Raw genomic sequence first — 25542 nt, 5'->3', positions numbered from 1 at the left:
CATGGCTTGCCCAACAATCAAATTAAGCACTCCCTGTCCGGTACTTGTGTATCTGACTGTCTTACACTTACGTTATCACACACTGCTGAGAGATGCTGTCTTGCGTTCACATAAACCTCAGACATTTTAAATAGTAGCAATATTTTAGCTTGGTTTGGTCGCTGAGCAGATGCTTATGTCGAAATGGTCCACAGTCAAGTCTGACTTCTGATGAACAGAAACCTGGCTAAAATCAGACACTAGAACTAACAAAACTGAAATCAGACTGAACTTTTTCCTAAGGAAACACTAAACGTCAGTCTCATGCATTATTTGTGTAGTCTGTATGGCAAGGAAATTAATGAAATAGCATCCTCCACTAGCTGGAAGTACCCTCTACCCAGCTGAATGAGGTTGTACTTCAGCATTTGTGACTATCCTTACTTCGAAAAGTGACTCTGTAAATGGCACTGTTTACTCTAGAGTTCCAGATCATGGGTGACCAGTGCGCCAGAGGGAGATGGTGTCTTTGAATTGCCAGGGTTGCAAGCCCTTGGGATCTAACCATCCAGCTGACATTCATCCCTTATGCACCATCATAAATGTTCTGCAGGTCAAGCCCTGCTCCCTGCTGAAGGCAGGGGTTGCACAAGTGTAGCTGATTGGAACTTGATGAATGATGCTCATGCACAAGGGAGAACAGAACCAAGTCGACTTGCTGGTCCTTAGCTAGGCAGGTTCTGCAGAGGGTAGTAGAACAAGATCCGTGTCTTGTTAACAGGATTGGCTGTGACTGGATATGAATGGGGCTGGATCTTGAGTGAGAAGGGGCCAGCTTGACAGAGTCCCTCTTCAGAGTAGAACAGCACTTGAGACAGGCTTTTGGGGTGGGAGGAGGTGTCCTCTTGCTAGACTTCAGTCTCCCCACCTCCTTGGCCTGGAACCAGGGCTGGAGCTTGTACATGGGAACCAGAAAGCACAACTGGCCACTCCAAGGCTACAGTGAAGTGCAGACCCCCATGGCTGGTGAAAAGCAAATCTAGGTTGTAATGCTTTCATCCAAGGGGTCTGGTGGCCAGGCTGGAGCTCCAAGTCCTTGCTGGCTCCCCAGGCTTAGCCCTGCTGTGGCATTGGGTGGCGTAGGGGAGTCCTGGAGCAAGTGCCAGACTCAATGTGTCCTTCTGATCTCTCCCCAGATGGCTCTCAGAATGCCTCCAGCACGTCCACCCCCAGTGGTGACTCTTCACCCCCCTCCGCCCTGACTCCACTGCAGGTCTCCCTGACAGCAGCCCCCGATTGTACAAGCCCCACTGCCATGGAGCCCACCCTCTGCAGCCCAGGAGCCCTGGCCTTCCTGCCGGCCAAGAAAGAGGACAGGCCCCAGCCAGAAGGAGCCAGCTGCGACACAGCTGTTGGTAGCTCCCCCGCTGGCCTGGCTGCACTGAGCGAGTGCAGCCAGGTCCTGCTGGAAACACCTCCCAAAGGCCTCCAGGAAGTGCTGAGTGTGGACATGCTGGACACCAGGATTGTGATGGGGGAGGAGACCCAGGGCAGCGATGACAAGCCAGACACGGGGGTGGAGCTGCACAGCTCACTGCTGGACGACAAGGCTCCCGTATCAGAGGCAGCTGGCGCTGAAAGCCTCGCAGCCTATGCCAGAGAAGAGTCGAGTGACGAGGAAAACTGGATCCTAGAGAGCAGCTCTGAGGCTGTTGGGAAACTCTCTGCCCAGGCCACACCAGGGGAGTCTCCCTACCCCAAACCCAGAGACAACAGGCAAGTGTGTCTCTATCGGCCTCCTCGTCTGCTGCCCTGGGAGCCCGAAGAGCCGAGCGTGGCGCTAAAGGAGAAGTTGTTTTCTCAGGGTGAAACCATGGCCGATGTGCCTTCCCCATCTCCCACACCTGCCAAAGACCCTCCTGATGAGCTAGCCGAGGCAGGACCCTTGCAGCCCCCCCAGGTCAAACCAGTCCTGGATCCAGACCTGTACTTCACGGCCCCTTCGACGCCAATCAAAACAGTCTACTCCCACCTCAAGCACCTCCCCTATGCCAAGGACCACCTGAGCGAGGAGCAGAGCGATATGGACAATGAAGGGCTGTGCTCCCCACCTACCTCTCCATCGGGGTCCTACATCACCGCTGAGGGGGGCAGCTGGGCTTCCTCCGGCACCTCTAGCACATCCCCATCATGTTCTCCCAACCTGATTGCTGAGTCGGAGACCGTGGAAGCCTCAACTGCTTATGGGGAATCCCTGTTGGAGCTGGAGCTTTCTGAGGAGCCGGCTCGGTTTGCCAGGAGCTCCTGTCTGTCTCCTGAGCAGCTGGAGGAGGAAGAGGAAGGTGACCAGTCTTTGGAGAGACTCTCCTCTGGCAACATGACTCTTCCTTCAGTGCCAGTGGAGGAGGAAGGGGACGGTCAGACCACACCAGAAGAGGAGTGGGACTCTGAAATTGCTACCTCTATTGCATGGGTCCCACTCACCACAGAGCCAGAGGATCCAGGGGAGCTGCTGCCAGCTGAGGAGAAGGACCTGCCCCATCCAGGAGGAGACTCTGGGGATGAGCCACTGCAAAGCACCTTGGACAGGCAGCTCCTGAAGGTGGAAGTCTTCACCTCAGATAAAGCCAGTGCCAGCCTGGGGACAGGGGATGCAGCAAAAGAGCCTCTGGAGTCCAGCCTGGTGTCCTGCTCCCCTATCCCCTTGCCAGGCCTCCAGTCAGAGTCCAGCAGCGTGTCTGGGGCAAGCTGCTCCTCAGATGCAGACACCCCCAGCAGCCTGCAGGCCGAGACCACTGGCTCCTCAGCAGAGCTCCCATCAGACTTCACGGACAACGACCAGATGATCCCTGCCACTCTGCTGCCCTTTCGCGGGAGCCTGATCTTTGAGGCCGAGTCGCTGGAGATCACGCTGTTCCCCCAGGGGGAGTCTGTGGAGAACGACGTCGTCTACGGGGCGGAGGAAGACGACAGCACCTCTGCCTCCTTCCTGCATTCTCTGTCGGAGAACTCCATCAACGAGGGTGTGGATGAGTCCTTTGCCTACCAAGATGACACTTCCCAGTCCTCCGACTCCGCCTCGTACAATGGCGAGGCAGATGAGCAGCTGTACAGCACTGAGCAATACGCTGTGGTGACCCCCTCAGCTCAGGAAGGGGAGAAGGCAGCTGCAGAGGACTCTGAGCGGGGGGCCTCCTGCTCAGGCAGCGAGAGCGAGATGGAGACGTCATCAGATGCCTCTGACACCGATGAGGAATACACGGCTTTCTCGGCGCTGGGCACAGTCCCCCACACAGGGGTGGAGGTTGGGTTCGTGCCAGAGGGTAATGTGGCTCACCAGGATAAGCTGGAAGGATCCACAGAAGAGGAAGAGGGGGAGGAAGAAGAGAGGCAGCCACCAGCCCAAAGTGAGGGGATGCTGAAATCAGCAGCACTCGCCGAACCCAAGGCAGCGCTGGTGGATGAACACAGCGACTCAGACAGCCCAGGAAGCAGCAGCATCTCGCCCACAGGCCGAGGCTGGAGCCTCTCTCTGAAACCAGACAGCACACCATCCCCTGGGGAGTCTGCTCTGAGAGCCGAGTCTGACCAGGCAGATTCTCCAGGGGATACTGGCTCCTCCTCAGAGAGCTCCCTGGAGCACCAGTCCTCACTGTCGGACATGCAGGAGGCCCTGGAGAAAGGGCTCCCCAACTCAGGGGAGTGTCTGATAGCCTGCTTTGATACAGACGAGGAGACTGAGGTCTTCCCTGGGCTGGAGGTAGTCATGGAGAATGCAGAGCCGATAAGCCAGTCGGCTACTGCTGAAGTGTGTGTGGCTCCATGGAGAGGTGGGGATGGGATGGGATCTGCAATACCCTTGCCTTGGAAACAGACGCCAGCTCCCACTGAACTCGCTGAGCCTACCGCCAGGGATGCCTCTGTGTTTGAAATGGGCACCAAGCTGAAGGGGTCTGAAGCACACCTCCTGGAGCTCCTAGACCAGGACAGCACTTCTCTGGGAGGGAAGAGGGAAGATCACTTTGTGGCCCAACTGGGAGCCTCCGATGGTGCCAGCTTGGAACAGCCTGAAGTGACCAGAGCTGACAGCGAGCCAGCAGGAGAGTGCTTGATCGCCTGCTTCTCCTCCTCTGAGGAGGAGCTGGAGGAGACCTCCTCTCTCGATCAAGTCAACAACAATGAGGAACAAGGGGAGCTGTTCTTGGAAGCCAGCCTGGATTCTGTGCCCCTTCTGGGACAAAATGACACACAGCCAAACATGCTCGTGGACACAGCCAGCCAGAATGAACCCACATTGGCTGTGGTGGTGGATCAGCAACAAGAGCCCCTTCTCCCACCTGGGGATTCAGAGTCCCAGAGCCTGGACCTGCACACGATGCAGAGAGACCTGCAGGAACTCCAGAGGAGGCTGGATGGGAGCAGGCAGCAGGAGTGCAGGGAGGTGGACGCGAGCTCAGAGTCTGAGAGAGAGACCTATGTGAAAAGGTACTTTGGCACAACGGCGTTCTCACTGCTCCCTCAGGCCATAGTGGTTCCAGAGAGCACCGAACCAACCTGGGGGCAAGAAGCCCTAGGCAAGAAGCCGGCCCTGGCAGACAGCAGCATCCCTGAGCCAATCTGGCCATGCTCAGGGACTGGAGAGACCAAAGACTCCAACTCAAAAGAACCTCAACTGGATGAGAGCAGCCCTGCCTCTCCTGGCATCCAGCTGCCTGGAGAAATGAACAGCAGCACAGACCAGAATCAAGAGGAGCACATGGCAAGCGCAGAAGAGAAGTGGCTCACAGCTGAGGCTGCAGAATCTGACTTGCAATCCACGTTTGGTGCCTCACCCGTTGCTGCGATGGGAGAGACCCAGCCAAAGGCAGCTGTTCAGGCTCTGGAGAGCCTGGGAGAACTTGTGGAAATGGTAACCCCAGTTCCTTGTTCAAGCACTGTCAGCCATGACTTGCAGACCAGATCTGCTGAGGAAGCCACCTATGCCTCTGTATCAGGAAGTGAGTCATGCAGCCAAACAGATTCTGTCTCTGCTCAGGTTTGCCCCCTAGGAGACCAGCTTGAAATGGAAACTCCCACTGCAGCTGCTCCAGGCCAAACCCTGCCTGAACCAGGGGCTCAGGTGTTCCAGGCCCCACGTGTCTGTAGCTTGGATCCAGACTTGCCTGAGTTGAGGGACAGCAACATGAATGTACTGGAGACAGCTAGCTCCGAGTCTCCCTGGGAGCCTGAGCTTGGGGCTGGAGAGGATCAAGACTCATCTGTCTCAACAAGCGGCAGCAAGAATGTTGTGCTCGAAGGGGAAATGGAGAGCACCAATGCAGAAGAAACGGCCAAGAAAACAACTGGAGACCAGCCAGGCTGTGATGAGCTGCCTGGTGGGAAGGGGGCCTCTACCCAAGAGCAGTGGGTGGGTAGCACCCAACTTCCTCAAGAAGTGAAGCCAGCCACTCTGCAGCAAAGTGAGAGTCTGGGTGGTGTGCCGGAAGAGGAAGCACTCAGCTCTGAGGCTACGTCCGAAGAAGGGGTCTACCTCACCGATGAGGAGAGGGAGGCCGAGGCTCAGCCCGAAGAAAGTCAGCCAGGAACTCCCTCGCCCAAAGGAGAAATGGAGGTGGAGCTGGCAGAGAGTGCGGAGGCAGCTTCTGAAGGCAGCTCTTCTGCATTCAGCAACGACCTGTCCAGTGGAGACTCCCCGGAAGGCAGGCAAACACCAGGCTGTGCAGCACTCAGGCCTCCCCTTGCTCTTGATGATAAGATGACCACTGTGGACTCTACACAGGAGGAACCCGACAAGGCTGTTTCCTCCAGAGAATCTTCCCCAGAGCCACCAGACACCACACAGTCCTTCATGCACATGGATTCCAGCTTCTTCATGGCCTCTGAGGAGAGCACAGAAGAGAGCACCAGACTAGTTGAGCAGAAATCCTCCAGGGCAGAGGGAGAACTGGGAGCTCCCGAACAAGCTGAGAGCCAGTTAACAGAGCAGCAAGAGGGTGACATTCCAACAGAGCTGAAGGAAGCAGTTCTACCACCAGAATATCTCCACGTGGGCATCAGCAGCAGAGACTCTCCATCCCTACCCGAGCCCAGCCCCTCAGGGGTCTCTTCAGCTGAGCACAGCCTGGCCCCAGAACCCCCTGAGCACAGCCTGGCCCCAGAACCCCCTGAGCACAGCCTGGCCCCAGAACCCCCTGAGCACAGCCTGGCTTTGTGTTTGCACTATTCCTCCCTGCAAGAAGCTCCACGTTCCACTCACTCAGAGTGCACCAGGCTAAGATCCAATGTGCCAGTGCCTAGCAATCAGCAGCTGCTCTTCACTGCTTCTGAGAAGATCATCTACATAGGCGAGCCTGCTACTCCTGACCAGCCCCCTGCAGAGCCTGGGGACAGCAGCCCCAGCGCAAGCCTGGAAGCAGAGCATTCTGCTGAATATTCAGGGCCAACAAAAACAAGCCCTGACTTGCTGGAATCCAAAGCCGTCATTGCAGAAAGCCTGTCGGTCAGCCTTGGATTGCTTGAGCCATCTGGTGCCTTGGTGGAGAACCCTGCTGACCCACCAGCAGCATCTCGCGAGTGGCAGCAAATCACTGCCATGTTACAAGGCTCCTTTGGGAACCTCCAGGCCTCCCAGCTCAAAGTGGGGCCTCTTTGTCCTGTGAGCAGCCAGATGGTGACAGAAGCACAAAGTGTCCTTGCCAGCCTCAAGGAGAGGGTCTTGGAGAGCTCCTCAGGAGAGGCCACCCCAGACTCCCTGGAGGCCAGTGAAGCACAAGAGAGGGTGGTCGAAGCTCAGCCTGAACCTGAAATGCCCATTCATGAACTTGCTGCTGGCAGTGCCTCTCGGCAGCCCAGCGAGGACCAGGGTGCTCAGCAGCCCTCTGAGGACGAGAGCACTTCAGAACAAGCACAATTGGAGAGCATCTGTGAGACGCTGCTTGCAGCAGAGGTGACGTCCAGCCCTGTGCTACTCGCTTCCTCCATGGGCAGCAGTGAGTCAGTGACCCCTGTGCTAGAGGAACAGGATCTCTCTGCAGAGGAAGACTCCGGCCTGCACAGTGAAGGGCCCTTGGAGGAAGAGTCCATCCAGACTTCCTCTGGAACTCATGCCAAAGACCAGGACCAGCGGTCACTGAGCCTGGAGGAGCCTGCAGAGCTGGGGATCTCCCCCAGGGCAGAAGAGCCCTGGGAAAGTCCTGGTGAGGCAGGTGTAGATGGTGCTATGCCAGAGGCCAGCCAAGCAGGACACCTGCAGAGCCCACAGCATCCAGCAAACGGAGGTAATCAGCAAAGCCAAATCCCATTGGGTGATACTGAAAGCAGCAGAGAGAATGAGACGCTTTCAACTACAGAAGCAACCAGTCCATTGATACTCCACTCCTCTCCTTCTCCTGAGCCCTTGGCAGCTTCCCTGGCTAGTGATTTCCAGCCTCCAGAGTCTCCTCCACCAGAGCCCTGCCCCATCCTTGCAGCTGCTCCCCTCCAGTCAGGTCAGCCTGCTTCTCCTGACGTCACTGTGGAGGATGCACCTTCCCCTCTTCCTTGCTCTGAACTCATAGAAGTGCCTCCTGCTTTATCCTTCTTGCCACCTTGCTCAGAGGATCCTATCCAAGGCCAAAACTCAGGGCTCCCCGCATCTGAAGCACTCTCTGTCACAGAGGACGCTTGCACTGAAGACCAGCCATCTCTCCTGCTGGATTCCAGGAAATACTTAGAAGGTAATGTCCCTTCTTTCCCCTTCTGCTCCCCATATTAGGGGATGGAACATCTGCTGGGAATGACCTGGTCTGCCCAGGTCAGGCAGGTGCTTTTCTAACCCTCTCCCTTACAGAACAGGCTAATATCAGTGTAGGCTTAGTGGACCTAGTGCCAGTGCTCTTGGTGGGCCTCCGAGGACAGGCTTCTCCAACACAAACATCCACCAGCAGTTCTGGCCTAGTCCTGTGGAGACGTTTCTCTAAAGCACTTGGCAGCAGACCTGCTCCCTTGGGAAAGCATCACTGACTCGAAGAGCAGGGAGACCCTTGCAGTGCATTTGACCAAATGTTCAGCCCCAGGAGCTGAACAAGAGCTTTCCAGCTCCCCCTTGCTGCCAGCCCCTAACTTTCCCCCATACGCCAATGGGACTAAACCCAAACCCTGGCCATGGGGCAGGTGTGAAGGCCCCAGTTTTGCTCAGATGTGGCTCAGGCAATGCTTCTAAATATCTTGCCCAAGTCCTGTGTTTGGACTCATTGCATCCTGTAACCTTCACGTGAGCCAGGAACCACCTACCCCGAGGTAGGCATGATGCAGTAGTGGGAATGGCTAGCACACTACTACCTCAAACATGTCACACAGTGACAGCTCCATGGAGAGCATCCTTCCCTCCAAGTTGGTACTGAACCAGCACCCATCCAAGGTGCAGGGGAAAGGGCTCGTCCTGCTGCTGGGTGCCCCTAACTGCTCAAGACCAATGTCCTGACTCCCTTGGGCCACAAAGAATCCCATGGCTTTCCTTGAAAGAATAGGTGATGGGCTATCCAAGCTCCAGTCAAATTTATCTGCAGCTTCAGCTGGGAGAGTGTCCTTGACCCTCTCTCCCAGGCTGGTGCTAGTAAACCCCTCATTGCACCCCAGAGAGCTGCATTTCTGGCTAAGGTGAGGGATGATGGACAATCTCAAGCATGCATCACAAAGGTCACTAGCTCTTGGACTGGGAGGAAGCTTCTCAAACAGAAACAGCTGCATTCCTCATCCAGGGGGTCCCAGATCTGGAGGCTCTTATCGCCTGGCCATATCCTCTCTTCCATGTCAGTGACCTCTGCACATCTCTGAACTCAGTTAAAGTGCTGGGTGATGCTGGCATCTCCCAAAGGTGCCAGCCCTTTCTGCTTAGCTGCTTGGCAGGCAGCCCTGCTCTGCTAAAACTAACCAGGCCACTGCATGAAGGGACAGTTGGGATTATTAGCCAATTAATCACTGCTCTAAGAAGCCTTCCCAAGAAGGCAGGTCCAGTGGTCCTTCCAGCTGGATGCTGATGTCATGCATGGCAGGCAAAAGTTACTTATCACAGAATATCAGGATTGGAAGGGACCTCAGGAGGTATCTAGTCCAACCCCCTGCTCAAAGCAGGGCCAACCCCACCTAAATCATCCCAGCCAGGGCTTTGTCAAGCCTGACCTTAAAAACCTCTAAGGAAGGAGATTCCACCACCTCCCTTGTTAACCCATTCCAGTGCTTCACCACCCTCCTAGTGAAATTGTGTTTTCTAATATCCAACCTAAACCTCCCCCACTGCAACTTGAGACCATTGCTCCTTGTTCTGTCATCTGCCACCACTGAGAACAGTCTAGATCCATCCTCTTTGGAACCCCCTCTCAGGTAGCTGAAAGCAGCTATCAAATCCCACCCTCACTCTTCTGCAGACTAAACAATCCCAGTTCCCTCAGCCTCTCCTCATAAGTCATGTGCTCCAGCCCCCTAATCATTTTTGTTGCCCTCTGCTGGACTCTTTCCAATTTTTCCACATCCTTGTAGTGTGGGGCCCAAAACTGGACACAGTACTGCAGATGAGGCCTCACCAATCTCAAATAGAGGGGAATGATTGCGTCCCTTGATCTGCTGGCAATGCCCCTACTTATAGAGCCCAAAATGCCATTAGCCTTCTCAGCAACAAGGGCACACTGACTCCTGTCCAGCTTCTGCAGAAAAGGACCTGGGGTTACAGTGGATGAGAACTGCTGCCTAGCCACTTGGTCCCTAGTCTGTAACAGTGAATGGGATTCTTCTGTCCTAAGTGCAGGACTCTGCACTTGTCCTTGTTGAACCTCAGGACAAAGGGGCAAGGGGCCCCAGGCAATTGCTGAGCTTGCTACCCCCTGTTGCCAGCCCTGGGTTTTGTATGTAGAAAACCAGTTGTTGTGGCACAAGTGGGCCACGGAGTTTTTGTAGCATGTTGGGGTGGGGGGAACACCCTCAAAGAGGTTGAGAACCCGTGCTCTAGGGCATCTCACCTTTACCCTTCCATGGGTCCAGTTAAGTTAAGCACCCCCCACCCTGACCTAGTTCCTGGGGCTGAGAGCTTGCAGGGCCTTTTATCAGGGAATTGGCCTTACTCAGTAATCTCCGTAATCTCTCTGAACAGAGTGCCCACGCTAAGCACACAATGCTCACCACTCCCAAGAAAGCACATGCACCTTGGTGGCCAGGTAGGATCAGGTGGGGGAGGGGGCTCCTCCAGCTTCCTGCACAATATGGTTGGCAGGATGTTGAGGGCTGGCAGCTCTGATCTTTGGGGCTGTATCCTGGAGTTGGTTCCCAAAAACTTCCTTCTGGACCCCAGTTTTATACTTAAACTTGAGTCCTGCTTAACTCTACCTTAACCAATCATTTTAAACAGAAGTCCTACCCAGCAGTATTTTTCACCAGTCACAGCCCATTATGAAACGATTCTTTACTCCACCAGAGTCCACCACCGTAGCTGACCTAAATCTTGCAAAATTAGTTATGCTACAGTCCGAAACAATCCAAGAACCAGACAAACAATAGGGCAGTGGGGCCCACAAAGGCAGAACAATGGAAGTGGAGATTTCCCACTCACAACTGAGTGATTCCTTGCCAGACGGAACAATGTCAAACAAAGTTTTCTTTAAACATCCTAAGCCCTGTTTTTCTGACAGTGGATTCTGTTAGGGCAGGATCTCCTTCCTAACCACCCGATATTGCATTGTTTTGATGCACTCTAGATGGAATATGAGGATGTGACTCTCTGCTGCTTAGCCCAGAGCTGCTGCTGTCCTAATGTGGCTTGAGCTGCTAGCCCCCATGGCTACGTACTAGCTCAATGAGAGAGCCACGGGTAGGGCTCCTTGAGCGGGAATTTACACCTCCTGCTTGAAAAGGGGGCACATCCAGAGGGCTCTGGCCTGGATTCCCTTTGTAAGGAGCTGGAAGGCTGGGTGGAGCAGGGGACTAGGAATAGGGCCCCAGTTCTGGTCCCAGTGCTGCCACTGATGGGAGAAACGTGTCCCCATGCAGCTGGCTCCCCAGTGGGTTCCATTGGGCCCTCCACTCTGGAAACACTAATCTATCAAGGGGCAGGGGCAGGAACCTAGCCTAATGCAATTCCTCCCTCCACTGCAGCTCTGGAGAGCTCCGCGTCCCCTGTCCCATGCAGAGACCCCTTCCTCAGCAGCCAGGATTCCCGAGGGAGGCCCCAGCTCCCAGGGAACAAAGACACCAGAGGGAGGGGTTCTGCCTCCGCAGAAGAGAGGCAAGCCCACCGTGGCTTCATCCAGTTGGAATCAAGCTCTTCCAGCGAGAGCGAGCCACCCTACCGCTGCCCGGAGATCGAGACCCTGAGGGAGGCGGCTGGCATGACGCTGCTGGAGGACAAGCCGCTGGTGGGGCAGAGAAGCTGTGAAGTTAACCATAAAGGTACATGTGGTGCGGGTGGGAGGAAGGGAATGGCCTCCTCCCCAACCCTACTGAGCTCCATGCAGTCCTCTCCTGGCCTTTGAACGCCCTCTGCTAGCTCGCTGGAGCATGGCAGCTCTCCTGCGGCAGCTTGCTTCAGAGAGGCGGGTGGCTCAGCAGAACCTCTGGGGAAAGCACCCTACAAGTCCTGGCCAGATCCTCCGCTGGCCATCAGCATGGCTCCACTGGTCTCAATGGAGTCCTCCTAACCTACTCCAGCCGGGCCTCTGGCCCCTGGCACTGGGACTGCTGGGTACCAGAGCCAGCCTCTAGGGCTAACAGTGCTAGGCTACATCCCAGGGGTCAGGCTAGGGTAGGACAGGGCAATGGACTATTGCCAGGAATGGCACTTGCCCTAGGCGCTCGCTTGTGGATGCCCACAAAGCTAGAGGCTGATATAATCCTCGTCTCCTGGCCAAACAGCAGAGCCGCAATGGGCTCCTGTAATAGCTGCTGGATAGCAGCTGACAGGTCTCTAATGGGTCTGCATGCCCGGCGCAGCCTCCTGCCTTGTACGGCTAAGTGTGTGCCGTGGGGCAGGGGAGGAGTTCTCCAGCTGGAGCTCTCGCAAAGCAAACCCTCTCGAGCGCAGCAAACAAAGGGAAGCAGCTTGGCTGGCTGCGCTGCCCTAGGGACCAGCTGCACGGTGGGGCTTTCAAAGCTTTCTGACCCCCCTCTTACGCAAACAGGCCTGTTCCTTGTCCAGCAGGAACTGAAACACGTGGGAGGAGGGAAGGAAGCATTGCTGGATTCCGAGCTTCTTGCCATGCAATTCCCAGCACTGCCGCAGAGGCCCAGACAAAACCTAGGGCTGTGCATCGCTAGCCCTTCCCAGGCCCAAACCACGGGCTTGCTGGGCCTGGTGCCTGTGCTGAGGGGTTGATCTCTCTGCTCAGACCAGGGTGCTGTTAACCACTCAATACCTGAGGGGTGAGTGGGGTTCCAGGCCTCGATTCAGGATGGTGCGATTATTAAAGCAAACAAGAGTGAATGGGGCTGTGCCTGGGTCCCTACCTAGCATGGGGCACATGCCCAGCTGCCCATCCCACTCCCACTCTGTGCTGGGGTGGGGGGAGAGGGTGGCCTGCCAGCCCCATGAACACAACCAGTGCAGTAAGTAACTAAAGCTGGGGCAGAGGCCCAGTGTGGGTGGGAGGCTGCAGAGTTTCACACCCCTGCAGCTCTGAGCAGTAGCTCCCACCCTGTCCCCCCCCCCCTCTGTGAAGAGGATGGAGGCTGGGGCATGAGCCCTTGGGGGTGGGTGAGAATTGAGGAGGTGCATTGGGCATCTAATGTGGTGAGCCAGGGTGTGGAGGGAGACCCTGGGGCCCTCCCTGGCCAGGACAGCTCTTGTAGAATCATCCCGGGTCCTAGGCTTAGGTTTTGCCAAAGCACCGAGAGCTGCTCTGGGCATGTCCAGGAACCTGTCCGTCTCCCATGTCAGTGACTCACCGGGGCAGGGTGCTCCAGCCTCTGGGTCGGTAAACCAAGGCCTTGATGTGCCATCCTGCTGGCTGGAGCCCCAGCTTAGCAACGCTGCCATAGCATGTCTGGCCCGACAGCGCCTGGCGCCTAGGGCCCCTAAGCTACAGGTACCAAAGTGAAGATGCAGACCACTGTGACAGAAGGGTTTGTTGTTGGGCTAAGAACCCTTCTTCCCAAAGCAATGGTAGCTGGGTCAATGGGGACATTCCCTCCCCTGCCTACCCAGGTCCACACCCGGGGTTAGGTCAGCACGACACTCAGGGGAGTGCATTGTCCACACCAGAGCTTTCCTTAGTCCTGGCCCCAAGGGACTGGGTCTAAACAGACAAGACCCAGGATGGGAGAGGAAGTGAGCAGCTCAAGCTCACTGGCAGAGCCAGGAAACCGCTCGAGTGTCAAGGCAGTGGCCTGGGCCCATCTGAAGTCACATGGCCTCCCTCAGTGAGGCTTTACAACTGAGGTGCAAAGCACTCTGGGTGGCAAAGGTCCCAGGAGCAGGGTTCTCTCTTGGTAGTCTTGGGCAAACTCCAATCTGAGGAGTTGCAGGACTTCAGGGATGTGGAATGTCTGTTGGAGACAGGTGACAATGAGCTAACATTGCTGGTAAATAGGTGCCCCTTCCACCCCAGAGGTGGCAGCACTTCACTTCTAAACAGGCAGGATCCACTGGAGATGGAAAAGGTTGTGTAAATGCAAGACAGCACAGCCCATGAACAGGGCATGGGACTGGTTCTTAAGAACAGAGCACAGGTCTCCTGGCTCTGCCACTGACCCACTGGGTGACCTTGGGTGTGTCCCTTCCCTTCCTACTTGTCCATCTTGACCATAAGCTCCAGGGCTATATATGTCCAGCACCTAGGGACAAGTCCCTCCTGGAACAGAGCCAGGTGCATCCCACCCACTGTGTCCTGCATTCCTGCCCCTTGGATGCCCCTGCACTTCCTGCTGAGTGGTGTTTTCAGCACTGCTGTTGAAAGGGAAGCAGTGCTGTGGCCTCAACCTGGGAAAACTTGCATGTGCAACTGGCCTTTTCTGCAGCCATCAGGGCTGTGACTCGGTGCCGGAAAGGGATTGAATGCCCTCAGCCCTGTCAATAGGAGGGGTTAGATGGTTAAGGGGCTTCAGCCATGGCACTGATGGCCTCCTCTCTTCCAGGCTCTTGTAACGACTCGGAGAGCAATGATGAGTCTATTCCAGAGCTGGAGGAGCCAGACATCTCAGAACCCCGGACAGCGCAGACTCAGGTACGGGGCTGCCCAGGGAGAGGCCCACATGGCCTGAGTGTCCTGGCACAGTAAATGACTGAACTAGCCTGAATAACCAGCTCCCTGGGGGGGGTGGCCCTCTGCTTCCCAGCCCCCTGGTGGGAAAGGGGAGGCCTGTGGTACAGGACAGCATTAACTCAGCAGCAGACAGGCTGAGCTCTGGGAGGAAAAAACAGGCCCTGGGAGATGGGATTGTGAAGGCCACGTACATGGCATCCAAGAAAGAGCACCCCCATCCCTGGCAAGGGGTTGTGAACAGATCTCCACATCAGGCCCACCCCAGCTATGTACCTAGATGGGAGGGAGAATGTCTTATTGCTCCCTCTGCCTAGATAAATCTGGGGTGGGGGGGCAGACCAATAGATGGTGGAGACACCCATTGGTATCTGAGCACCCTTCTGGAGTGAAGAGACCTTGGAAGATGGCCTCTGTAGCCCTGGAACTCCTCCTACAGCTCCCCAAGTCACCAGGTGTCCCTGGACTGGGAGCTGTGCCCTGCAATCCCTGCTGTAGTGACCTGGCTGCAGGATACCCATCTCCAAGGGCCATCCTTTTCTCTGGCCTGGAGACCCTTTGGGGCAGGGGCTGTCTGTCAGTGCTCCAGTGTCCCTCCCACACATTCATGGCAATGCTGAAGGGCACTGGAGCACTGTCAGATGCAGCCCCTGCCCCAAAGGGTTTTCAGGCCAGAGAGAATGAGCTGCATTTGGCTTCCTCCCGTCTGCCTCCAACGCTGTCCTGTTCCAGGAGAGGAGTACGTCCAGCAGGCAGCTTCCTTCCTTGGGAGTCAATCGGGGGTCCTGGCTCAGGGTTGAGCCGCCTGCGGGGATCAGCTGGGCTGGGGAGATCCTGCTCTCCAGGCTGTGCCCTGTCTCCATAGAGTGGGGCCAGCAAACAGTGACATGAGGCAGTATCTGCAAGTGGGGGCAGGCTCAGCTGGGGCCCGGCACGGTGGTGGTGGCATGAAGGAGACACAGGTTCACTCTGATTCAGCTAGAGAACAGGGCGGCTGCTGCTGCTTCTCTCCCAGCACGACATGCAGCCCGAACGGCCATTCTGCAGCGGGAGCAGCATGTGCCCCTCTGTGTGTGGTGTAGCCGAATGGGGTCTCCCCTCCTCCTCCACCTCAGGGTGGGGCTCTAGAGTAGGCTGGGGGGCAGTGCTGGCTGCCAGGAGGAAAGTGCCTGAGGAAAGTTCTGGTGCAATTCCTAGGTGGAGTGTGGGTCTGAGAACCAGCCGCACAACTGGCCTGAGGCACCGGGCACATGCTTCATGCCTCTCCCCAGCTAACAGCAATGAGGGCAAGGCAGGGTGGTGGCTTTAGACCTACCTCTCTACCAGAGCCTTCCCAGAATGCACAAGACAAACGGGGGGGCTGCTACGGCGCCTGTCTCTGGGGAGGGGCGTGAGGCTGTTCCTACCCGCCCTGAGATGGGAGAACTTGGGATGTCGGTATGCTTGTGTGGCACTTGGATCTAGGGTGACCAGACAGCAAATGTGAGAAATCAGGACAGGGATTGGGGGGTAATAGGAGCCTATATAAGACCAACCCCAAAATTGGGCCTGTTCCTATAAAATCAGGACATCTGGTCGCCCCTGTGGGGACTGCAACACCCACACCCAGTCTGGGTCTAGCCCAGACTCTCTGGCTTTGGGGCAAATGACTTAATTTGTGCCTGTTTCCCCCACTGGACACGCCATCCGGAGGGGGAAAATGTTCAGGCTGAACGAGCCTGGCGCTCTGACAGGGCTGGAATCTGGCACTGCTCCAGCCTCCTCATTCTGGTCTGGCTGCGGCCAGAGGCATGGCTGTCCTGGCCCTTGCGCATGGCTCCATTCTTCCCTCTAGACGCCAGGACGTGGGGGAGCCACTGTTACAGGGCGCTTGTCTTGCAGGCCCAGCTAACGCACTCGCTGAGCACTGGGGAGGAAACCATCAGCAAAGCCAAGCAGAGCCGGAGCGAGAAGAAAGCCAGAAAGGTCAGTGTGGCGTGAGGGGAACGTGAGGGTGCCGCACCTTGCTCAAGGGAAAGGGCCAGGTGGGAGAGCCCCTCTGGTCTGGCCGCCCGGGTGAGCTCCTGCTGTGGGGGAGGGAAGCCTCAATGGCAGGCTCCTGGCAATGCCTGTCCTGAGCCACGTCAGGTCTCTGGGCAGGACTCGCTCTGTGCCAGGGCAGGGGCTGGGAGTCAGTGGCTTTACAGTCCTGCCTGCAGGGCCCTGCTGGGGGCTGGAGGAGCGGCTGGAAGCTCTGACCCAGGCCAGGGCTGCATCCAACACCTGTTTCCATCTGCCTGGGCGATGACTCGGCTTGGAGCAGCCCGTCCGGTGCAGCAGCTCCTGCAGGGGGCTGCTGAATTGGCCAAATGATCAAAACACAGACAATGACTCCGGCTTCGAGATGCACCTTGAACTGCCCAGCACGCCTCCTCCAGAGTCCCTTGGGCGCACCAATCCCCCACGCTCCATCTGCAGGGTGACGCTGGAGGACGAGGGCTCAGCAGGGACATCAGCTGGGGCTGGGCTGGAGCAAGCATGTGGGGAGCCTTTAAACACAGGGCTGAGCCATGGGCTGGATGGAGAGCCAGGGCCTCCTGGGGAGCAGGAGCACAGTCCCACCCCTTCTGCCGGGTGAGGGCACAAGTGGCTGCCGAGCTGAATGGGAGGCAGAAACAGGGAGTGCCTCATGGCTGAGATGAGACCCAGGCTGGCCGACTAGCCACAGGTTTGAGGGGGGGATTAGGCGCTGGATAAGCCTGTCCGTGTTCGTCACTGGCTCTGGCGATTAGCCCTGATTAAAGCACCTCTGACATGGAGAAGGTCTCTGTGGCACTGGCTTTGCTAGGTCTGCCCAGGGATTGTCTGGGTTGCCTCTGGCACTGTTCCCCAGGGACAGGACAGCTCAGGATGCTGCTGGAGAGAGCACAGGGGTTGGAGTGGCAGCAGCGAGGGGTGGGCTGGGCTCCCAAGGAGCCTGTGAACTCTCAGGGCTCTGGCTTGTGCTGCCTGGCCAGGCCTGTCATCCCTGCAGCCCCCTGCCCCTTTCCATGCAGAGGCTGGGCTCCCAGCCCTCCTGCAGCTGCACAGCCCAAACCCAGGTCTCCTCTGGCAGCATCTGCTCTCCTGTCAGCCTGCTGGGCTGATCCCAAGGAGGATCTTGGGGGCTGGAGCATGTGCCTGGGGGTGGATCCATTAACACACCTTGTACAACCACTTGTGTGTCCTGTCCACACAGCCCCATCAGAGAAGCTGCCCAACTAGCCCTGTCCTGCTATCACCAAACTCCCCTGGGCTGGGCGGGAGTCAGAGCTAACCTACCACTTTGCGCAGAAGGGCTCTGGACTGTCTAGATGGGTGGCCTTGCTGTACAGGGCGCTTCCCAATGCCACGTCACAGCAACTAGGGATGGGGAATGCTCACTGGGCTGCCTGCCCCTCTCCCTGCAGGGCAGGGTCACATGCCTACTTCTCTCCAGCCTCTGCTTCCAAACACTGGCATGTAAAATCCCTGCGGGGGCTAGGAAGTGGTTGTCACGGAGTGTGGGAGAGTCCAGCCCTGCACCCCTCTTCCTGGGACCCACAGTGACTCTCAGCCAGCCAGTAAAACAGAAGGTTTATTGGACAACAGGAACACAGGTTACAGCAGAGCTTGCAGGCACAGTCAGGACCCCTCCATCGAGTCCTTCTGGGCTTTCAGGGTGCTTGGATCCTAGCTAGGATACCCTGAATTCCACCCACACAGCCCCAAGCCCAAACTCAAACTGCTTCCCTCCTGCCACTCCCCTCCTTTGTTCCCCTTCCCTGGCAAAGGTGTTGACCTTTCCCCTCCCTTACCTAGCTCAGGTTACAAGCTCTGGTATTGTCCATCCCCTAAAGTCCTCCCCTGCTCTCCCATTCCCCACACACAGCCCCTACTCCATCACAGTGGCACCAGGTGTAATGCAAGTCAGAGGGTGGGTTCTCAGGCAGGGCAGAGCACACGTGGGAGATGGGACACTGGCCCTGTGACAGTTAGCCATGGGTGTCTCTCCTGGCACCCATCAACAGCCTGTTCCAGCACAACAGCCCCTCTCCTGGTCTGCATAGCTCTGTGCAAGATGAGTCTGGCATCTCCAAGGAGCAGAACCAGGAATGGGCCAGCAGGTGCTGCCCATGGATGCCCCCAGCCTGTGCTGCCCCAGACAACACAGCCCGCACTTTGAGATGGAGGCCATCCAGCGTCCCTGGAGGCAAACCAATGGCCAGCCAGCCGTGATAACTCCTGGTGTCAGCACTTCCATTGCGGCAGCCAAAGGCCTCAGACAGGTCACTTCACAGACTGAAGGCGGTCTCCCTCTGTCCTTGAGGCTTGTTCCGGGGTCCCTGGTCCATCGCTCCAGCTGCAGGGGCTCCTGCTGCTGCCTGAGGCCACTAACATGTCAGTCCGTCTCCCTTGCAGGCCATGTCCAAACTGGGGCTGCGTCAGATTCATGGCGTCACCAGGATCACGATCCGGAAGTCCAAGAACATCCTGTTTGTGATAACCAAGCCGGACGTGTTCAAGAGCCCGGCTTCCGACATCTACATAGTGTTTGGAGAGGCCAAGGTGAGGCTCTGGGGGCAGCCTGACCCCTCTGCCGTGTGTGTCCTGGGGCTCCAGTGCTCAGCAGGTGCCACTGCACCATGGCACAGAGCTAGTCGCTGGCCCAGGCGGGCACAGCCTGGATTCCAGCTGCTGAGGGACTCCCCCGAGCTGCTGCTCAGGTCCTGCTGGGAGGCCTGGAATCTGACTGGCTCCTGCAGGCCAGGCTAGTGCCTGGTGTAAATGGGAGCCCTGACTGGCTGCCACTCAGGGCTTGGCCCTACCCTGGCCATCACTCACTCACTCCCATGCTTCAGCCCTGATAGGGCCGTTCTCTTAGGAGGCAGGGCTGAACTCAGACCTGTAGAGGAGGAAAAAAGGGTCAGCTCCTGCATGACAGGGTCCTCACTAGTACAGTGCATTGCTTACCCCACCCCATGGGGTGGGGACTCTCCCTCCTCTAGGAGACAAGTCTGGGCACAGGAGTCTTCCTGCTGCGACCACCTCCCCCTGAACAACTCTTCTCTCCTTGCCTGGTCTGCACCTTGCTCCTGAGGGCACTGGTGCTCCCCATGACCTACCTTCTTCCATGTCCTCAGAGCTGGAGGCAGGCGAGAGCTCTCCTCTACTTCAGACAGGCTCTCCCTGCTCTCACCCCACCCAGCCCTTCATACGGCTGGCAGATCGCTAGCCTGCTCCCTGGAGTCACTGCAGGGACTCCCCAGTGAGCAGCATCTCCATCAGCCTCTTGTGCTAACCACTCCCCTCCTGACCTGGGTCTGTCCCTGCAGATCGAAGACCTGTCACAGCAGGTGCACAAGGCGGCAGCGGAGAAGTTCAAGGTGCCGATGGAGCACTCGCCTTTGATCACAGAAACGGCCCCAGCACTCACAATCAAAGAGGAGAGCGAGGAAGAGGAGGAGGTAAGGCTGGAGAAAGGAAGCTGGGGGCAGTAGCAGTCTGATTCCACAACACTCCCTGGGCGCTAGCTTCAGCACTGAGTCAGGTTGGGGGTGAAAAGCAGAAGAGATTTAGCTGGTGACACCTCATCCCTCTCCAAGGTCCATGGGTGTAGCCAGTACAGCAGAGCTCCTGGGCCTTCCCTTGGGAAGGTGACTGCTGCAGCACCACTTGCTGTCAGTCCAATGTCTGGTCCTGGACTCTGCCCCATCCCTAGTGCCAGCAATGAGCTGCTGGGCCCAGCTTACATGGTGCTGAGGTTAGGAGGAGATGTGAACCAGCCACAAGGAAGAGAACTCTTGTGTCTGTCTCTTGGTTGTAACCCACTGGAGGCTCATTCCGATGGCCGGATGCTGTTGGCACGCTACTGTCTGGCCTGCGTCTGGCCTGGGTGCTGGGATAGCTTCCTACATAGCCAGCTTCCTCCCTGTGCTTTAGAGCAGCAGAGGGGAGAACAGTCTAGTCTCTGCCGGGGGGGGGACAGACCTAACTAGTCAGGGCAGACCAGTACATTGTCAGGAATCAGTGGGAAGAAGGCAGGATGCCAGAGCAGCATTGAGTGCCATAGTGCACCCCAGGGTTCTCCCACTGAGAACCAGCATGGCTGTGTAGCTGTGCCAAGGACAGGCCTGGAGGCAGAAAGGTGCCCAAGGAGTGGGCTCGGCTAGCTTGGTTCGGCTTGAGGATACAGAGCTGGGCAGTGGCCGTCCCTTGTCCAGGGCAGATCTGTCCAAGTGACCAACAGGATGAAGTGAACACTCCTGCCTTTGGAGCCAATTCCCCTCCCCTTCCAAATGTATTTGGTTTTGGGGTGTGAGCAGGGTCTGGGGGTGGCACTGTGCCCTCTCCCAGTCTGGAGCATGATGAGTTCCTCTTCCCCTCCAGGTTGATGAGACTGGACTAGAGGTGAGAGATATTGAGCTGGTGATGGCCCAGGCCAACGTGTCGCGTCCCAAAGCTGTGCGGGCACTCAGACACAACAACAATGATATCGTCAATGCCATCATGGTAAGAGCCACTGCCCAGGCTGTGCCTGGCCGCCTGCCATAAGATCCTGCCCTGCTGATGGGGATGTGGTCACAGACTAATCTCCATCTGAGGAAGCAATGCCCCAACTTCAGAGGGAGTAAACTGAGGCAGAGACACAAGTCTCCCAAGAAGGCAGTAGCTGGCCAAGGCAGGATTAGAACTTGAGACCTCCTGGCTCTGTGCTCTGCTTGAGCTACTAAACCTCCCCTGCCTAGAGAAGCTCTGCTCATGAGCAGAAGGCTTGTAGGGGGAGGTACTGCCAAGATCTGATGGATAGGGGCCCTTCCACCTTCCAGCCAGGTGTCCCCCAGGCTTTGTCCTGTGTAATGATGCTGAAAACAGGTGACTTAAAGCACTAAGCAAGGGCCCCCCCGTAGAGATGCCAGAGAACCCCTTGTGCTCCCCTCCTTGGACCCTGCGGTCCCTGTCTAACCCTGTGCTCTCTCCTGCAGGAGCTGACCATGTAGCTGCTGGCCCGGATGTGCAAACAGACCCACCCCCTCTGTATAGATGCACAGTTACTCCTATACAGTACAGCTGGTATTAAATACTCTAGAACTGCAAATATTCCTACTAGTCTGCATCTCTCATGCTGCTCAATAAAACGGCCTCCATGTATTCACTTGAAATGCACACAGGTTTGGTCTCCTTTCTTCTCCCTCTATCTAGGTCACACATGAACAGGCAGTTCCTGGTTCCAGCAGGGTGGGAGCTGGAATGGAGGGCAGGGCCTGTCTATGCTGCAGCTGGGACCAGTCCTCCCATCTGGCAAGAGGGGCAGGTGCTAGTTCTGCTCAAGCTAGAACAGCAGAGTGGATGCTGTGGCCAGGCCTAGCCACCTGAGCTCAGATCCAGGAGCTCAGCCAGGCTTGTATTTGAGTGGCTATGCACCCCTTTTGCCATGTCCATGCTAGCTTGAGAGGCGCTAGCATGTCTCTCCCTGGGCTGCAATGTGGATATACCAGACTCATTCTGCTGAGTGCTGAGAATTGGGCTGGGCTTGTGCATCAGACTATCAGGGTTGAAAGGGACCTCAGGTCGTCATCTAGTCCAACCCTCTGCTCAAAGCAGGACCAACCCCAACTAAATCATCCCAGCCAGGGCTTTGTCAAGCTGGGCCTTAAAAACCTCTAAGGAAGGAGATTCCACCACCTCCCTAGGTAACCCATTCCAGTGCTTCACCACCCTCCTAGTGAAATTGTGTTTCCTAATATCCAACCTAAACCTCCCCCACTGCAACTTGAGACCATTGCTCCTCAGTGGTGGCAGATGACAGAACAAGAACAGCCAAGCTCTATCCCCTTTGGGACCCCCCTTCAGGTAGTTGAAGGCTGCTATCAAATCCCCCCCTCATTCTTCTCTTCTGCAGACTAAACAATCCCAGTTCCCTCAGCCTCTCCTCATAAGTCATGTGCTCCAGTCCCCTAATTTTCATTGCCCTTGGCTGGATTCTCCAATTTCTGCACATCCTTTCTGTAGTGGGGGCCCCAAAACTAGATGCAGTACTCCAGTTGTGGCCTCACCAGCCCCAAATAGAGGGGAATAATCACATCCCTTGACGTGCTGGCAATGTACCTACTAATGCAGCCCAAAATGCTGTTAGCTTTCTTGGCAACAAGGCACACTGCTGACTCATATCCAGCCTCTCATCCACTGTAATCCCCAGGTCCTTCTCTGCAGAACTGCTGCTTAGCCAGTCAGTCCCCACCCTGTAGCAGTGCATGGGATTCTTCTGTCCTAAGTGCAGGACTCTGCACTTGCCTTGCTGAACCTCATCAGATTCTTTTGGCCCAATTTGTCTAGGTCATACTGGAGAGTAGAGATAGGGTCCAGAGTATCCACCTCTCCACCCAGATTAGTGTCATCTGTGAACTTGCTGAGGGTGAGATCATTCCCCTCATCCAGATCATTAATGAAGATGTTGAACAAAACTAGTCCCAGGACTGACCCCTGGCGCACTCTGCTTGATAGCAGCTGCCAACTAGACATTGAGCCATTGATCACTGCCCAATGACCTAGCCAGCTTTCTATCCACCTTAAAGTCCATTCATCCAATTTATATTTTTAACTTGCTGGCAAGAATACTGTGGAAGATGTATCTCAAGCCTTGCTGAAGTCAAGATATATCCTGTCCACTGCTTTCCCAATAGCCACAGAGCCAGTTATCTCCTTGTAGAAGGCAATCAAGTTGGTCAGGCATGACTTGCCCTTGGTGAATTGATTATTGACTGTTCCTGATCACCTTCCTCTCAAAGTGCTTCAACATGGATTCCTCGAGGACCTGCACCACGGCTTTTCCAGGGACTGAGGTGAGGCTGATGGGTCTGTAGATCCCCAGAGTCTCCTCCTTCCTTTTTTTAAAAGATGGGCACTACATTAGCCTTTTTTCAATCCTCCAGGACCTCCCCTGATTGCCATGAGCTTTCAAAGATAATGGCTAATGGCTTTGCATTCACATCAGCCACCTTCCCTTCCCAGGTAAGGGAGGGGCCTCAGGTAGCATCCATGAGTGGGGGAGGGGTACCAACTTTCTAATCACACAAAACCAAAGGCCCCTGCTCTGCCCCTTCTCCAAGGCCCTGCCCTCACTTGCTTTGAGGCAGAGGGTTAGGGTGCAAGGTCTCCAGCTGGCAATGCAGGCTGTGGGGCCAGGGATGAGGGGTTTGAAGTGCAGGAGAGAGCTCTGGCCTGGGCTTGGTGGGAAGACAGGTATGGGCTCTGGCTGTGAGGGGGTGGGGCCAGGTATGAAGGGTGTGGGGTGCAGGGGGTTGGGGTGTGGGGTTTGTGTGGGAGGGGACTCCAGGCTGGGGCAGGAGGGTTCAGATGCAAGGTTGCTGAGGCCCTTACCCCAGCTCCTGGGAAGTGGCCACCAGGTCCCTGCAGCCTCTAGGTACATGGGTAGCCAGGGAGGCTCTGTGTGCTGCCCCCCAGCTGCCACCCCTGCAGCTCCCATTGCTCTAAGTTCTTGGCTAATGGGAGCTGCAGAGCCAGTCCTTGGGGCTGGGCCAGTGCATGGGGCCTCCCTGGGAGCCAATGCATCTAGTGGCTACAGGGACCTGGTGGCAGCTTTTAGGAGCTGCAGGGAGCCTGCCTTAACCTTGGGCCCCCACTTTTAACAGCCTGGTCAGTGGTGCCCTTTGCAACCAGGCGTTCCGGTTGAAAACCGGCCACCTGGTAACCCTAGAGTGGTGGGGCTTCAGACATGGACCAGCAGGCACCTGGGGTCTGCGCTTCAGACAACGCAGTGCCTGCAGACGAGGGGGAGGGATGAACCTAGGGGCAGTGTGGGGAAATCACAATATCCTAACTCCAGGGGGCTAAGCCAGGGATCTCACTGCCCTACAGCAAAGGGGGGGGTATCTCTTTGTGACACCACAGTGGTCTGGGCTGGGCCTGCCTCCCAAGCTCAGTGTGGTTTGTATCCCTCCTGGTTTTGGCAGGAGTCTCCCGGAATTGGGCTCTATCTCCCGGGAGCTACTGAAGCCAAGATGGGTGATTTAAAGCACTTAAAATCTGGTGAGGCTAAGACAGGCTCCCTGCCTGCCTTCACCCTGTGCTGGGAAGTGGCCAGCATGCCCCTGGGGGTCTCCATATGTTCCCCCGCCTGCAAGCACCACCATCCCATTGGCCAGGAACTGCCAGGGATGTGCTGGCTGCTTCTGCAAGCAGTGCAGGGTGAGGGCAGACAGGGAACCACCCAAGATAAGTGCCACCTGGCCAGAGCCTGCACCCCTCATCCCCTCCTGCATCCAAACCCCCTCCCAGAGCCTACACCCTGAGCCCCCTCCTGAAGCCAGCACCCCAAACCCCCTCCTGCATCCTAACCCCCTGCCCTGAGCCCCTTCCTGCACCTAAACTCCCTCCCAGAACTTGCACCCCACATCCTCCTTTACCCCCCTGCCCAGTGAAAGTGACTGAGGGTAGGGGAAAGCAAGCAACAGAGGGGGCAGGGACAGCATGAGTGGGGCAGGGCCTTGGAGAAGGGCTGGAGGCAGAGTATGGGTGTTTGGGATTAGACACTTGGCACCCCTACAGCTCAGTAGCAAGGTGGAGCCAGTCCTAGGCACTGATAAGTGTGAGCACAGGGCTCCTGGCCAGCATGGGATGCAGTTTAAAGGCCACAGTGGCTAGGACAGCTCCCCTTTCCATAGTCACAGGAACTTCCCCCTTCCCCCATGGGCCCTGCAGTGGGCAGGGGCCAGCAGGCAGCAGCTGGACTGGGGCGGGGCAGTGAGCTGTAGTAGGGTAAAACTTCCCAGCTGGGGTGGGGTCCCCCTACCCCTGGCCAGAGTTCTAGGGGAAATCTTCCTCCAGGGAAGGGGGGTGCAAGTGAGAACTACACAGGCTGGTGGGGGTGTAGCTGGGCCTGCTCCATCTCCACTGCCTGCTAGCAGGGGCTCATGGAACCTAGCAGCTGATCCCAGAATTCTTCCCTGTCCCTGGTGCAGGGACAAGGAGGGCCCTTTCCCCAGAAGAGAGCTGGCAGGCTCCCCCCCTGCCTCAGGGAACAACTAGGGAGAGGGAGGCCCTGTGTGGCATGACAGGCACCACCCCACCCTCTCTTCCCTTGCTGGCCCAAGAGCCCAGCACAGCTGCAGGGGTGCATAAAGGGTGTCCCCTGCAGCTGAGGCTTGTTTCTAATTTCATCCCCCTCATGCCCATTCTTATTACTGCTCAAGGGAGCTCTGAGTTCTCTGAACCCTTCACCTGGTATGGGCACTGCTTTCCCTCCTCCCTCACCAGGCCCTGGGGGCCTGTACTTCAAGTGCCATAATAAGTAGCTCTGACATAGCACTTTTCCACTCTCAGGCTC

The 25542-nt window shown here is 56.7% G+C and overlaps 1 protein-coding gene across 2 annotated transcripts in view; it reads left to right on the top strand.

Moving 5' to 3' along the window:
- Positions 1-21546, top strand: part of LOC127045801 (NAC-alpha domain-containing protein 1-like) — a 48367-nt gene extending 26821 nt beyond the window's left edge. For both annotated transcript variants that reach the window (XM_050942389.1, XM_050942390.1), the window contains exons 2-9: positions 1176-7694; positions 11101-11394; positions 14074-14162; positions 16080-16163; positions 18618-18764; positions 19532-19663; positions 20586-20708; positions 21182-21546. In XM_050942389.1, coding sequence (XP_050798346.1) covers positions 1176-7694; positions 11101-11394; positions 14074-14162; positions 16080-16163; positions 18618-18764; positions 19532-19663; positions 20586-20708; positions 21182-21196 — 7403 coding nt within the window. In that variant the 3' untranslated portion in view covers positions 21197-21546. The remainder of the gene's footprint in view (positions 1-1175; positions 7695-11100; positions 11395-14073; positions 14163-16079; positions 16164-18617; positions 18765-19531; positions 19664-20585; positions 20709-21181) is intronic.
- The last annotated feature ends 3996 nt before the right edge of the window (positions 21547-25542 follow it).

Source organism: Gopherus flavomarginatus, chromosome 2, assembly GCF_025201925.1.
Source record: "Gopherus flavomarginatus isolate rGopFla2 chromosome 2, rGopFla2.mat.asm, whole genome shotgun sequence".
NCBI classification, from domain to species: Eukaryota; Metazoa; Chordata; order Testudines; family Testudinidae; genus Gopherus; species Gopherus flavomarginatus.
Note: the sequence above shows the minus strand (reverse complement) of the source record. Positions and strands in the feature narration are given on the sequence as shown.